The following is a 15,866-nucleotide window of genomic DNA, read 5'->3' on the forward strand; positions in this document are numbered from 1 at the left end:
CCCGAGTAGCTGGGACTTCAGGCGCACGCCACCACGACCAGCTAATTTTTGTATTCTTTTTTTAGTAGAAACGGGGTTTCACCATGTTGGCCAGGATGGTCTCAGTCTCTTGACCTCGTAATCCGCCTGTCTCGGCTTCCCAAAGTGCTGGGATTACAGGTGTGAGCTACCGCGCCTGGCCCTTTGTGTGTGTGTGTGTGATGGAGTTTCGTTCTTGTTGCCCGGGCTAGAGTGCAATGGGGCAACCTTAGCTCACCGCAACCTCAGCTCACCGCAACCTCTGCGTTTTGAGTTCAAGCGATTCTGCCTCAGCCTCCCAAGTAGCTGGAATTACAGACATGTGCCACCATACCCAGCCAATTTTTTTGTATTTTTAGTAGAGACTGGGTTTCTCCATTTTGGTTAGGCCAGTCGCAAACTCCCGACCTCAGTTGATCTGCCCACCTCAGTTGATCAGCCCACCTCAGCCTACCAAAGTGCTGGGATTATAGGTGTGAGCCACTGCGCCAGGCCTACTACAGCTATTGATAACTGTTACTGAAGGCTCACCATGTGCCAGTATTTGTACTGATTGTTTATATACCCTGTCATATTTTATTTGCAGTAAACCTGTGTGATAGTTTATATTATTAGATCTGTTTTGTGGGTAAGGAGACTGAGCTTTAGAGAGGTCAGGCACTTGCACAAGAGTTCTAGCCATCAGTAGTGAAGGCAGATGTTTTGAACCAGGCTTCCAATTGCAGACTCTAAATTCTTAAGTAGTATACTATTCTGTCCACCGTCACTCAAATGCATGGAAATTCTGAGGCTTTATTATATTCATTTGGATAATAGGATATAACAATTAGAATTTGTTTCTATTACGTCTTTATACTTTTAACTTATTTTCTCTCTGGATTTTGAAGGCACACTGTTATCAGACTCTTAAATGGAGTCTGATAACATTTATACCCTTTAAGTTTGAGAAAAACCCTGATCTTGTGAATTTTTATTTTCCCTAAAAATGTTTATAAGCACATCATTTTAATGAATCTAGGGCTTTGTTTTATTATTTATTTTTTCTAGTTTGCTTTCTGTTAATTTCATATTTTGAGAAATATAATGGGATTATTTAAAAAATGTCCTGTTATTTCAGTAGCATTAATGTTTGATAGCTTTCCTAAACCGACTTATTTTATATTATCTTACTCATTGAAAACTGTCAATTTGGGGTGAAAAAAAGTTGTTGAGATATTAAACACGTTTGTATTTTTGATAACAGGTTATTGAAGAGATATATGAAAAAGAGATTGTCAAATCAAGGTAGGAATAAGTTTAAATTTTATATAATGTGATTGGGATGGACCAAGTTGGATCTTGCCTGAACTTCTTTTTTTTTTTTTTTGAGATGGAGTCTCGCTGTTGTTACCCAGACTGGAGTGCAATGGCACGATCTTGGCTCAGCGCAACCTCCGTCTCCTGGGTTCAAGCGATTCTCCTGCCTCAGCCTCCCGAGTAGCTGGGACTACAAGCGCGCACCACCATGCCCAGCTAATTTTTGTATTTTTAGTAGAGACGAGGTTTCATCTTGTTGACCAGGATGGTCTCGATCTCTTGACCTCGTGATCCACCCGCCTTGGCCTCCCAAAGTGCTGGGATTATAGGAGTGAGCCATCGCGCCCAGCTTGGCTGAACTTCTAAATGTGATCATAACTTGGAACCTTTTTTTCTGTTTCAAATTGGTCATCAGGGAAATGGTGACTACAAAAACTTTGGGTCTTAAAGAGTCATAAATTGTTTTTTGCCTTCTAACTTTTGGCTCAGATTAGAGGTATCAAATCCCATAGGGTTTATTTGGATTTAGATGGAATTTGAGAAAAAGTAAACATGAAGATTTAATTTTAGTTCAGCTAGTACTAATTTTCTTATTTCTGATTCAGCTTTTAAAAATATTCTTAAAAGTTATGAAAGTGAGACACTTAGTATACATATGTAATGTATAAAATGTATAATAATAAACAGAGAAGTGATAATTATTTTTGAGCAATATGCTGTAAGGCGTGAGTTTCAATAAATCATCTTTTCTGTCCCTTAATCCCTGGTTATACATCTGTTCTATTCCCCACCCCCTCACATGGTTTTTCAAACATAAAGGGTTTGTACTCTACATGCCATTTTTCATCATGCTTCTTTTAACAAATTTAACAATGTGTCTTGGGGACCTTTTAATATATGCACCTGCAAACGTGTATGCCCAGTGAGTATTTTAAAAGGTTATTGGACTAAATGGGATTTTGTTTTTTTATTTGAAAAACAGTAGGAAGTGAGAAGAGTTATAAGCACAGAGTTATTTGAAAAAGATAATTTGGATTTTTTTTTTTTCTTTTTTTGAGACTGGGTTTCACCATGTTGGCCAGGCTGGACTTAAACTCCTGGCCTCAAGTGGTCCACCCACCTCAGCCTCTGAAAGTGCTGGGATTACAGGCATTAGCAACTGTACCCAGTAGGAATTTGGATTTGGAGGCAGCAGGAGGCAGGGAAATAGGTGAGTATTGTATTAGTCAGTTTCAGGTTGTGATGATTTGACTTGCGTGGAAGGTTGGAAGAGGAATTGTCCATTTGAGAAAGATAAAAATGGAGAGATTTGATGTTTGGGTACAGTAGATGTAGGAAAAGGAGGGATCAAAGGTGACCCTAAAAGTTTTTGCTTAAGTTGCTGAATGATTAATGATGCTATGACTGACTCTTGCCATGTTGTTGAGGGTAGGATTGGGTATAGATCGTTATTTCACTTTGGATGTCTTGCGTTCTAGCTACATAAGAACCATGAAGATGGAGATGTGAAATAAGCAGTTGGGTATCTAGGTGTATAGCTTAAAAGAGATTGGGTTGGCTGGGCATGGTGGCTCACGCCTGTAAACCCAGCACCTTGGGAGGCTGAGGCGGGTGGATTGCTTGAGCCCAGTAAGTTCTTCAGGATTAGCCTGAGTAACATGGCAAAACCATGTGTCTAGAAAAAACACAAAAAATTAGATGGGCATGGTGGCATATGTCTGTAGTCCTAGCTACTCAAGAGGATGAGGTGGGAGGATCACCTGAGCCCAGGAGGTTAAGGATGCAGTGAGCCGTAATCATGCCACTGCACTCCAGCCTGGGTGACAGAGTGAGACCCTGTCTCAAAAAAAAACAAACAACAAAAAGAGACTGAGTTGAGCCTCCTTTTTGTTAGCCACCATTTTGATGCTAACAGGACAACAGAAACGAGGGTAGATAGAGTCCCTGTTCTCCTGGAGCTTACATTCTAGTGGTCAGACAGACAGATATATATATATTTCTGTAATGTCAGGAGATAGTAAGTGCTATGAATTAAAGTGTGGTTAGAGGATAGTGACAAGGGCTGGTATTTTAGAATAATTAGACAAATCCTCTCTGAAGTTAGGACATTTGAGCAGATTTGTAACATACTGCTTGTTGGTCTGAAGGTGGTTGTGAATGAAATTTCCTGAGAAAACTAAAGACGAGTAGGTGGATTAATTCTAGTATCATTTTTCCCCCTCTGCATTAAGGTTATACTAAATTGAAAATGATTTTGAGTCTTTAGAACAGGCTTTCCCTCCTGTGAAAAGTAATTGTTTATTTTTTTCATTTAAACCCTTGCTGTTAGTATTTCTTCTTCAGAGGTGATTTTTTATAACAGCCACAAGCTGCTAATGATTTTTTTTCTTTGAGACGGAATTTCGCTGTTGTTACCCAGACTGGAGTGCAATGGCATGATCTCGGCTCATTGCAACCTCCGCCTTCTGGGTTCAAGCAATTCTCCTGCCTCAGCTTCCCAAGTAGCTGAGACTACAGACGCACACCACCATGCCCAGCTAATTTTTGTATTTTTGGTAGAGACGGGGTTTCACCTTGTTGACCAGGATGGTCTCGATCTCTTGACCTTGTGATCCACCCACCTCAGCCTCCCAAAGTGCTGGGATTATAGGCGTGAGCCACCGCGCTCTGCCAGCTAATGATTTTTAAGCCATATAGACTTGCTACTTTTTGTGTATGTATATGTGATAGGGTTGCTCTCTTTTACGCAGGTTTGAGTGCAGTGGTGTGGTCTCAGCTCATTACAACCTCTGCCTCCTCGGCTCAAGTGATCCCCCAACCTTAGCCTCAAGAGTAGCTGGGACCACAAGTGCAAACCACCGTGCTCTGCTAATTCTCTTTGTATTTTTGGTAGAAACAGGGTTTCGCCATGTTACCAGGGTGATCTCACTCCTGAGCTCAAGCAGTCTGCCTGCCTTGACCTCCCAAAGTGCTGAGATTATAGGCATTAGCCACCACGCCCAGCCCTGTGTTATTTTTAGTTTCAAAAGAAGTAGCTATCTTTGGCATGGCTAAGATTTATCATGGTACTTTTAACAGTCATTTTCTTATCTTGGACACATTTTTTATTTCCAAGTATACTTCTGTAACATGTAAACTATAGTATGTATTTTAAAATTTAACACGGTGAAACCCTGTCTCTACTAAAAATATAAAAATCATCAGGCTGTGGTGGCATGCACCTGTAATCTCAGCTACTCTGGAGGGTGAGGCTGGAGAATCGTCTTGAACTGGGTAGGCAGAGGTTGCAGTGAGCTGAGATTGCACCACTGCACTCCAGCCTGGATGACAGAGCAAGACTCTGTCTCAAAAAAACTTTTTTTGATGACCAGTTTTTTAGGCTAGTTCCTGAGGAAATTATTTTTCTGAGTTACACGCTCAAGTCATTTTCAGTGTTGGGGAAATGGCTTGATGTAGCAGTCATGTTACTCTATGGTACATTACACAATTGATTCATTTTTGCTCTTCTTGCCATTAACAGATTTGGCAGGTATATCTTAATCTTAATCCAAGTTTGATTTCAAATTATTTAAAAAATAATAGTTACGTGCTTACTGTGTGCCGGGTTCTGCTCTAAGCACCTTGAATTCTGCTGTAAGCACCTAGCTCATTTATTCCCACAACAACCCTGTAACACTATTATTATCCTCATTTTTTGGATGAGGAAACTAAAGTAGAAAGGTTAAATAACTCTTGCTAAAGATGTTTCCCAGTATTTAGAGGTACACCAGGTATTGAATCCTGGTTCCCTGGTTCCTTTTGAATATTCTGCTCTGCTTTTTTTTTTTTTTTTTTTTTTTTTTTGAGACGAGTTTTGCTCCAGGGTGGAGTGCAGTGGTGTGATCTTGGCTCACTGCAATCTCTGCCTCCTGGGTAGCTGGGATGACAGGCATGTGTCACCATGCCCAGCTAATTTTTTAAATTTTTAGTAGAGACAGAGTTTCACCACGTTGGCCAGGCTGGTCTCGAACTCCTGACCACCGGTGATCCACCCACCTTGGCATTCCAAGGTGGTGGGATTATAGGCGTGAGCCACTGCGCCTGTCCTTAAGTACTCTGTTTTAAAATAAGAATCCTTTGCCTTTTAGAAACCTCTTAACTAGTACACTCTGATACGATGTTTAATCCTGTTATGAATCCAGCAAAGTGGTTTTTATGCTTTCAAAAAGGGTGAGGTACAGAGTGATTTACTTTTGCCAAAGTGTTTATTTTTATTTGAAATGTATGGACTCATGTATTATGAAATATAACACAGAAAAGAGCATAAAACAAATGTATAGCCTTATGAATTACAGTAATTCATAACCATCACCTAGGCTGAAAAACTCAATGGACATTGTCAGTGTTCCAGTAGCTCTCTGCTTGTTCCTTTACTTTTAACATTATAATATGTAAGTATGTAAACAAGAACACTATAATTTTGCTTCTTTTTGAAGTTTAAATAAATAAATAGAATCACACATTATATACTTGGTTGTGGCTAGCTGCTGCTGCTTTTTTTTTTTTTTTTAAATGAAAGGGAGTTTCACTCTTGTTGCCCAGGGTTGAGTGCAATGGCATGATCTCGGCTCACTGCAACCTCTGCTTCCCATCTTCAAGCAATTCTCCTGCCTCAGCCTCCCGAGTAGCTGGGATTACAGGTGCCTGCCATCACACCCAGCCAATTTTCGTATTTTTAGTACAGACAGGGTTTCTCTATGTTGGCCAGGCTGGTCTTGAACTCCTGACCTCAGCCTCCCAAAGCCCCAATTGGCTGAGATTACAGGTGTGAGCTACCATGCCCAGCCATGACTGGCTTTTGTTCAGTGTTCTTATTTATTATTTTAATCATCTACTTAACAGATCTGGAAGTAGGTAGCTCAGAAGTTCATAATGTCAAGGCCCTTGTCAGTCTTGTCAAAATATTTTATTGACTTTTTCTATGTGATTGCACTGGGGCTGCCATAGCTCCAGATCTCATGTTTCACAAAGTCATATCCCAAAAGAGGAATTTGTTGGGGCGGGGAGGGAGGATAAAGTAGAAAAGAGCTCTCATTTGCATGACACCTTCTCTTTTTCCTATCAAATTTAATGATACAGTGACAGACCCAGTTTTTTGTACATAAATTATGCAACTTCGTAAGGATTTAATGAAATGCACGTTAAGTCCTTAGCACAGTATCAGGCACAATGCATGCTCTCAATAAATATTGGTAACTTAAAAAAATATATATACAAAAATCATTCAAATTATTTGTATTTGTAATTATTGTTTGTAACTTTTCATAATTATCTTTTTTTTTTTGAGATGGAGTCTCACTGTGTCACCTGGGCTGGAGTGCAGTGGCGCAATCTTAGTCCACTGCAACCTCTGCCTCCTGGGTTCAAGCGATTCTCCTGCCTCAGCATCCTGAGTAGCTGGGACTACAGGTGGATTCTCCTGCCTCAGCATCCTGAGTAGCTGGGACTACAGGTGCACGCCACCATGCCTGGCTAATTTTTTGTTTACTAGAGACAGGGTTTCACTGTGTTGCCCAGACTTGTTTTGAGCTCCTGAGCTCAGGCAGTCTGCCTGCCTCGGCCTCCTAAAGTGCTAGGATTACAGGCGTGGGCCACCATGCCTGGCCTTCCATACTTTAAAATTCTTCTGATGTGTTATCTAGTTCATAGACCTGTTTTTATATCTTTTTTCTTTTATTTTTTTTTTTAGACGGATTCTTACTCACGCCTAGGCTGGAGTGCAGTGGCATGATCACAGCTCACTACAGCCTCTTCTTCCCAGGTTCAAGTGATTCTCCTGCCTCAGCCTCCCGAGTAGCTGGCATTACAGACATGTGCCACCACACCTGGCAAATTTTGAATTTTTGGTTGAGATGGAGTTTCTCCATGTTGATCAGGCTGGTCTCGCACTCCCAACCTCAGGTGACCTGCCCACCTCGGCTTCCCAAAGTGCTGGGATTATAAGTGTGAGCCACCACGCCTGGCCTTTATAAGTACACTTTCAGTTAAAGTATTCACTTTATCTGTCTCAGAGAGTTTATTGGAAAAAACATAAAACTAAATTTAATGAATACCACTGAGATTGCTAGAAGAAGAATTGAATGTTTTTCAGAATACCTTTGTTTTATCTTGTCATATCAAGACTTATTTTTCAAGGCTAGGCATGGTGGCTCATGCCTATTATCCTGGCGCTTTGAGAGGCCCAGGTGGGAGGATTACTTGAGCCCAGGAGTTTGAAACCAGCCTGGGCAACATAGTGAGACCTCATCTCTACTAAAAATCATTAGCTCGGTGTGGTAACACATGCTGGTAGTCCCAGCCAGCTACTTGAGAGGATGAGGTGGGGGGATTACTTGAGAGGATGAGGTGGGAGGATTGCTTGGGCCTGGGAGGTTGAGACTACAGTGAGCTGTGTTTGTGCCACTGTACTCTAGCCTGGGCAACAGAGCAAACCTATCTCAGAAAAAAAAAAGAACACTTATTTTTCACTTGTTTTCTTTTTTTTTTTTGAGATGGAGTTTCACTCTTATTACCCAGGCTGGAGTGCAATGGCGTGATCTCAGCTCACCGCTCCTGGTTTCAAGTAATTCTCCTGCCTCAGCTTCCCGAGTAGCTGGGACTACAGGTGTGTGCCACCATGCCCAGCTAATTTTTGCATTTTTAGTAGAGACGGGGTTTCACCATGTTGACCAGGAAGGTCTCGATCTCTTGACTTGGTGATACGCCCACCTCGGCCTCCCAAAGTGCTGGGATTATAGCCGTGAGCCACCGTGCCTGGCCTCACTTGTTATCTTAAAGGAAAGTTGGCTGCTCTACCATTTTTATACAGGAGGAAACTGAATTGCAGAATGTTTAAAAGAGGCTGGGTGTGGTAGCTCATGCCTGTAATCCTAGCACTTTGGGAGGCTAAGGTGGGTGGATCACCTGAGCTCAGGAGTTCGAGACCAGCCTGGACAACATGGGGAAACCCCTGTCTCTACTAAAAATACAAAAATTTGCTGGGCTCGGTGGCTCACACCTGCAATCCCAGCACTTTGGGAGGCTGAAGCAGGCAGATCACAAGGTCAGGAGTTTGAGACCAGCCTAGCCAACATAGTGAAACTTCGTCTCTAGTATATATACAAAAATTAGCCGGGCATGGTGGTGGGCTGCTTGGGAGGCTGCTCCCAGCTGCTTGGAAGGCTGAGGCAGGAGAATCACTTGAAGCCAGGAGGCAGAGGTTGCAGTGAGCCGAGACTGCACCATTGTACTTTAGCCTGGGTGACAGCGTGAGACTCTGTCTCAAAAGAAAACAAACAAAAACCCAAAATCAAAAAAATTTGCAAGGCATGGTGGCATGTGACACTAATCCCAGCTACTTGGGAAGCTGTGGCACAAAAATCACTTGAGCCTGGGAGGCGGAGGTTGCAGTGTTGAGATTGCGCCACTGCACTCCAGCGTGGGCGACAGAACAAGACTCTGTCTCAATAAAAAAGAAAAAAAAAAGAATGTTTAAAAGGCATTGTCAAAGTAACACTGAGTCATGACTAGAACACTGGTATTCTATCTCATGAGCCAGAATTTTCTCTTTTATTGTGAGGTCCTGTTTGTGACTGAAGACATTAAATGTAGAGTTTTGTGTATAGTGGGCAGTGAGTGAATTCCCTTGTCTAACATACAGTTAATTCAAGTAAAATGTCTGCAGTTGGAGATCGAAAGTGTGTCACCCAGGATGACACATCTACTCAGCATCTTGGCTAACTGTAGAAGTCAGTACTTTGGCAGTATTCTGTCTTTGTGCTTTTGCATGGTAAAAACCTTCATTTCATTCTTATTAAAGTTATGTGACATGGCATGCTCAGTGAAACTATTTAAGAGGTCAGAAACCAGAATAGGATTTTGACAGGATAATGGTTTCCTGGGGCATTATAAATTCATAATGCCTATACATTTAATTTTCAAAGCTGGAAACTATTATCTAGTGGCAGTGTTCTGATCTATTTTATTTCCAATATTAAAAGATAAAAAATGATAAAACCAAATTAGTGGCCATTTATACCTGCTTTGGGACAACATAACTATATTTTGGACAAACATGACTATATCATTGTTTATTCTTATAAAACAAAGCAATTCTATTACAATAAAGACAGTATATTAAAGACATATTTCTTCCACAATATTTTAGTATTTTAGGCTCACTGTCAACACTAAAAAGCAAGTGAAACATCTGATTTTCACATTTGCAATATAGATATGTGTCCTGTGTGCTTTTAGGAAGGCATGACTCTAGCAAAATGTTTTTATTTGAGTATTAAATGAAAACATGTTGGTCAGTGATTAAGAAGTTGAACTGACATTGGAAGTTGTGATCTGCTATTATGAATTTTGATAAGTGGGTTAATATGAAAACAAAACATCCTGAAATGCATTTGCGTTAAGAACTGAAATGTTTGTATTCTCTGTTTTAAACATCTTATTTATATGTTTCAGGTTTGCTATTAGGAAGATAATGCTGTTGGAATTTAGGTAAGTTATAAGACATTGCATTGATGAAAAGGATGACCATGTGACTTAAGTTTTAGCTACATTTTCTGTGTATTTCTGTGAGTGACTAAGAAAATCTAAATTTGTGAAGATTTATATTTCTATGATTGGCTTATTTTGAAATATGTGTATCATGGCCTTTATTTTCAAAGATGGTGGCCCATTGTCAGAATAACTTGTATTTTTGTTTCTTACTTGTTAAGCTAGCATGTGCTGAATAATTTCTGAACTAAAACTTGCTTTCTCTAGTGATCACTGGAAGTAAATTAGAGTGTGTTCTATAGCCATTTTTTTCCCCTGCCAGGCTAAAATGTTATCAGGGCAGCATTGCTTCAATCTAGCTGCTAGTACTATAAATATTTCAAACAAAAGATAATGTACGATTTTCAGATTGCAAAGATACATTAGATTATGTTACAACCAAGTCTTACCAGTATGCTGAAAATAAAAGCCAGCATTGTTGCTGATGATAGTTACATTTACCTTTTATACAAGAACACCTGTCTTGTACTTACCACAGTGTTATGCATTTTATATATAGAGTACTCGGAACAATCCTGTGAAGTAAGTACTATCCTTTGCATTTACTGGAAACAGAAGCTGAGATCAGAGAGGTTGAATAATTTGCTCAAGATAATGAAGTTAAGTAATTGGTAGAGCTGGGATACCAATGTCTGATGCCAAAGCTCATGGTTTTCCATTTCTCTACACTTCTTGACTTCTGTTTTACATCAGAGGTCAGGGCCTCTGTGTTAATAATTTTACTTCAACATACGCAGATTTGATCCTCACAAAAAAATGATGTGAAGTAGATGGTCTTACTGTTTTCATAGAGGGAAATTGAAATTTATTGTGAATTGTAAGTTGAGTGCCTCCTATATCCTCAGAACTGTATTTTCTTATTAAATGATCTTATTTAATCCTCATAATAACACCAGTAAGATCTTCCTTATTTTATTTTATTTATTTTTATTTTTTTGAGACGGAGTTTTCGCTCTTGTTACCCAGGCTGGAGTGCAATGGCGCGATCTCGGCTCACCGAAACCTCCGCCTCCTGGGTTCAGGCAATTCTCCTGCCTCAGCCTCCTGAGTAGCTGGGATAACAGGCACGCGCCACCATGCCCAGCTAATTTTTTGTATTTTTGGTAGAGACGGGGTTTCACCATGTTGACCAGAATGGTCTCGATCTCTTGACCTCGTGATCCACCCACCTCGGCCTCCCAAAGTGCTGGGATTACAGGCGTGAGCCACTGTGCCTGGCCCGATCTTCCTTATTTTATAGGCGAGAAAACTGATACTAGAAACGACCCATCTGTCCCTGAAATAATAATGTCTTTTCCACCATATTGTGCCTCCTCTCAAGAAAACAGAGTAAAATGAAGAGGCTACAAATATGCAACTAGGATTAACCACAAATTCTAGAGTCCAGAAACCAAGAGAATTGCAAGAGATGAGGGACAAAGCAACAAAACAGATTGAAAGCATGACAGTGAAAAATTTTTAATAACTGAAAAAGTTGGTTACCTTTCAGGAACTTCTGTTTAATTATGAGACAATGCCATTTTCCCTGGGCCAACTTCCAGACATAACCAGTCTAAAGTTTCTTATAGAGAGTAATTGATGGTCTCTTGCTAGAGTGGAAAATAAGATGGCATGGAGAAGGTAGCTGGATAGGGGAGAGTGAACTGAGAAAGAAAAGGGTTTCTGTGGATGAAAATCATTAGAGGAAGGCATTATTTTATATCAGTATTGTATGGAATTTGCTGCAGTTGCTGAAATAGGATCAGGAAGTTATTGAACAAATCTTTAAATCTGAAGAAAAGAGATGTAGTTTGGAGTCAGGACCATACGTGTGTAATTGGACAAATCATTGACTCTCATTGCCTCAGTTTTCTCATTGCCTCAGTTTTCTCAGCTAAAAGATTTAAAGATAGATAGGTTTGGAATTTACTGTGTAGTCAGATAACACCCAAGATAAGATTTTACTCTTAAAAACTGTGGCAGAAACAGTTATAAAGATACTCTGGAAGCATATGTATTCCAACTATGCTGCAAAAAAATCTCTATACAGAAAACCTTGGTAAAGGTGAGTTTACACTCCCAAATTACAGAGCACATTAGGGTAATATTCTATAAGCAAGAGTGAACAACACAGAACAAAGATCCCCCCTGCCCCCACCACCAAGAACTTGAGATAATTAAATAATTGATACACACTATTAAGTCATTATGTTTAAAATTATTGTTGGCATAAGAGAAGAAATATGCTGGGCACAGTGCCTCAAGCCTGTAATCCCAGCACTTTGGGAGGCCGAGGCGGGTGGATCACGAGGTCAAGAGATCGAGACCATCCTGGTCAACATGGTCTCTACTAAAAATACAAAAAATTAGCTGGGCACAGTGGCGTGTGCCTGTAATCCCAGCTACTCAGGAGGCTGAGGCAGGAAAATTGCCTGAACCCAGGAGGCGGAGGTTGCTGTGAGCCGAGATCGCACCATTGCACTCCAGCCTGGGTAACAAGCGAAACTCTGTCTCAAAAAAAAAAAAAAAAAAAGAAATATAATATGTGAGAAAGAAATAAGACACTGAAAAATGGGTAGACTTGGGGGAGGGAAATGGAGATCAAAATCATTGAAATTAAAAAATCAATTAGCAAAATAACATGTTAGACGCCTCTAAAGAAGGAATTAGTGAACTTGAAAGTAGATCTGAGGGAATTAACTAGAACATAGCAAAGAGAAGTAAAAAATGAAAAAGATGAAAGGAAAATAAGATATGTGGAGGCTAGAATGGGAAAGCATAATAGGAGTTTCAGAAGATTTTTTTTTTTAAGTTTTGGAGATGGGGTCTTGCTTTGTTGCCCAGGTTGCAGTACAGTGGCACAATTATGGCTTACTGCATTCTCAACCCGCTAGGCTCAAGTGATCCTCCTACCTCAGCCTCCTGAGTAGTTGGGACCACAGGTGTGCATCATCACACCTGGCTAGTTTATTTTAAATTTTTTGTAGAGATAAGGTCTCACTATGTTGTCCAGGCTGGTCTCAGACTCCTGGGCTGAAGCAGTCCACCAACTTTGGCCTCCCAAAGTGTTAGGATTACAGATGTGAGCCACCACACCTGGCATAATTTTGTTTTAGAACTGATATTTGTCAGGTGTTTTTGTCTTTTACTTTAAGAGAGTCTTAGGTAAGGGAACATCCAGTGGTTTGGTGGTGTTAATTATGTATGTTGGCAACCTTTGATACCTTTTTCCTTGAAAGTATAAGACTGTCATTCCCCAAAGCTATGTTTTCTATATGTAAATTTCTAATTGGTAGCAGTGACCGAGATTACAGGTAAATTTTTGAAGGATTCCAAGTTGTTTTTTTTTTTTTTTTTTTTTGAGACAGAGTCTAGCTCTGTCAGCCAGGTTGGAGTGCAGTGGCACAATTTTGGCTCACTGCCTCCTCTGCCTCCCAGGTTCAAGCGATTATCCTGTCTTACCCTCCTGAGTAGCTGGAATTGCAGGCATATCCTACCACAACCAGCTAATTATTATATTTTTAGTAGAGATGGAGTTTCACCAAATTGGGCACAGCTCCTGACCTCAAGTGATCCACCCGCCTTGGCCTCCCAAAGGGCTGGGATTATAGGCATGAGCCACCACACCTGGTCGAGGATTCCAAATTATAAATAGAGATTTCCAAAACATTTTCAGAAAGTTTTAAATAATTATGCTTTTCTGGGTGACTTGTACATTACAGTGAATGGTGGTAACTAATGAAATACTCGGTGCTTTTTATACTTTATAGCCAGTATCTTGAAAATTATCTCTGGATGAATTATTCTCCTGAGGTATCCAGCAAGGCTTATTTAATGTCAATCTGCTGTATGGTGAATGAGAAGTTCAGAGAAAATGTGCCTGCATGGGAGGTAACTGTTTTAAATTACTTCATAGCTTTCATACGGTGCCCACTTAAGCCATTACAAAGTGGCAGAACTTATTGACAGTGGTACTTTTAGGGCAGCACTTTACCCAGTGTTAAAGCAAATATTGAGAAAAAGAATGGATATGTGAAAGATAACATTGTCTTTTGGTTTCGCCACTTTTTTCCAACAATAATAATTTACTATGAATTGAAAAATTGTGGAGTTATTTTTCTGCTTTGTGTTTGAAACAAAGAATGGTATATGTATGTTATAACGACTTATATCAGGAGCTGGCAAACTGGAAGTTATATTCATAAGTACAGATAGGCTGAGTGCTGTCACTCATGCCCATAATCCTGCACTTTGGGATGCTGAGATGGAAGGATTGCTTGAAGCCAGGAGTTCAAGAACAGCCTGGGCAACAAAGCACAAATCTGTCTCTTAAAAAAAAAGAAAAGTTTGTCAGGCATGGTGGCTTGTGTCTGTAGTCCCAGCTACTTGAGAGACTGAGGCAAGAGGACCGCTTGAGCCCAGGAATTCGAGGTTACAATGAACTGTGATTGCGCCATAGTTCTCCAGCCTGGGTAACAGAACGAGACTGTCTCTAAGAAGAAGAAAAAAGTGCAAGTATATAATGTTCAAATGAGATATTTTTCAGCATCTTTTTTCACAAGAAGAGGTATATATTTGTAGTTTTATATGAATAAAATGTTACCAAAGCCCAGGCTGGAGTACAATGGTGCGATTTTGGCTCACTGCAACCTCTGCCTCCCGGGTTTAAATGTTTCTCCTGCCTCAGCCTCCCGAGTAGCTAGGATTATAGGCACATGCCACCACACCCAGCTAATATAGTAGAGACTGGGCTTCACCATGTTAGCTAGTCTGATCTTGAACTCCTGACCACAGGTGATCCACCTGCGTTGGCCTCTTAAAGTGCTTGGATTACGGGTGTGAGTCACTGAGCCCTGGGATGTATTTTTCCTTTTAGAAATTTCTAATGAACTGACTTTTCCTTTTTGTGTTGGTGCAACAGAGACTTAATCAGTAGAGATGCAAAACCTCTGTTTCCTTTGCCCACCATAAAATGGTCACCTCATCAAGAGTTTCTTCTCTTCTAGTCAGACTTTTTTAAATGAAAAAAAGAAGCGGATGCCTGTCATCTGTTTGGAGTAAATGGTCTCCAAAGCGAAAAGGTGATAGTGTCTTTAACATAAAACCATGAACACTTTTCTCAAATATTCATTAAATGATTACCATCTCAGGGCACATTAGAGCTCAAAATAAACTGTGAGTTTTATGTCGATAACAAGAGAGCCTAGGAATTTCTTGAAATTGCTTTAGCTACTATAGAAAGGAAGAAAGAAAATTTTTTGAGCCAGGGAATAATCTGGTCAATTTGCCTATTACAAAGATCACTTTGATGATTAGGCCTTAAAATAGAGAAATGAGAATACAGAGTTAGATGGTAAACACATATTTAGAAAGCAGAATTGATTGAATTTGATAATCAGTTGAAGTAACATTAGGAAAGGGTGTCATTTTCAATAACCTTCCAGGCTTGGACAGATTAATATAATAGATGATGTTGCCATTTAGTGAGGAATAATTTGGAGGATGGAAAACTGTTGAATTGAGTTTGGACATATTCAGTTTAAATTGCCTTTGGAATATCTAGATTAAGAAGATGGAGGAATCTAAGGTTTGAGAGCTCAGAAGAGAAATCTGGACTGCAGATGTATATTTGGGATCATTGGTATTTGGTAGTTGAAGTAATAGGGGAGAAGAATGAAACTAGAACCCTAGGAATGTTGCTGTTTGGAAAACAGACAAAAGAAGAAGAGCTTTCAACATAGCAAAAAGGAGTTGAGGTTTAATAATGGTCCATAGGACTTGACATCCATACAGCTTCAAGAGAGCTTGTCTTAGAGAAGTGAGTGAAAACAACTAGTGAAGACCACACGTTTGGAGCATTTTCTATGGCAGTAACTAGAAATGGAGGTAGGTCAAAGACACTTGAATATATTTACATTATTTACAAGTTAAGAGGAAAGAGTTAATATAAAGCAGGAGAGGCTATCCTTCAGATTAATTATGGGGTG

The 15,866-nt window shown here is 40.0% G+C and overlaps 1 protein-coding gene across 6 annotated transcripts in view; it reads left to right on the top strand.

Annotated features, from left to right (window-relative positions):
* AQR (aquarius intron-binding spliceosomal factor) overlaps nucleotides 1-15,866 on the top strand; it is a 130,320-nt gene that overhangs the window by 9,011 nt on the left and 105,443 nt on the right. For 3 of the 6 annotated variants that reach the window (XR_013521053.1, XM_009005600.5, XM_078334410.1), the window contains exons 3-5: nucleotides 1,262-1,302; nucleotides 9,805-9,840; nucleotides 13,650-13,770. Coding sequence is in view for 2 of the 6 variants with exons in the window: in XM_009005600.5 (XP_009003848.1) it covers nucleotides 1,262-1,302; nucleotides 9,805-9,840; nucleotides 13,650-13,770 (198 nt within the window). In the remaining 4 variants the exon portion in view is untranslated. The remainder of the gene's footprint in view (nucleotides 1-1,261; nucleotides 1,303-9,804; nucleotides 9,841-13,649; nucleotides 13,771-15,866) is intronic. The other 3 variants (XR_013521054.1, XM_035259904.3, XM_078334411.1) reach the window with 1 other exon arrangement.

The sequence above is a fragment of the Callithrix jacchus genome, chromosome 8 (genome assembly GCF_049354715.1).
Source record: "Callithrix jacchus isolate 240 chromosome 8, calJac240_pri, whole genome shotgun sequence".
NCBI classification, from domain to species: domain Eukaryota; kingdom Metazoa; phylum Chordata; class Mammalia; order Primates; family Cebidae; genus Callithrix; species Callithrix jacchus.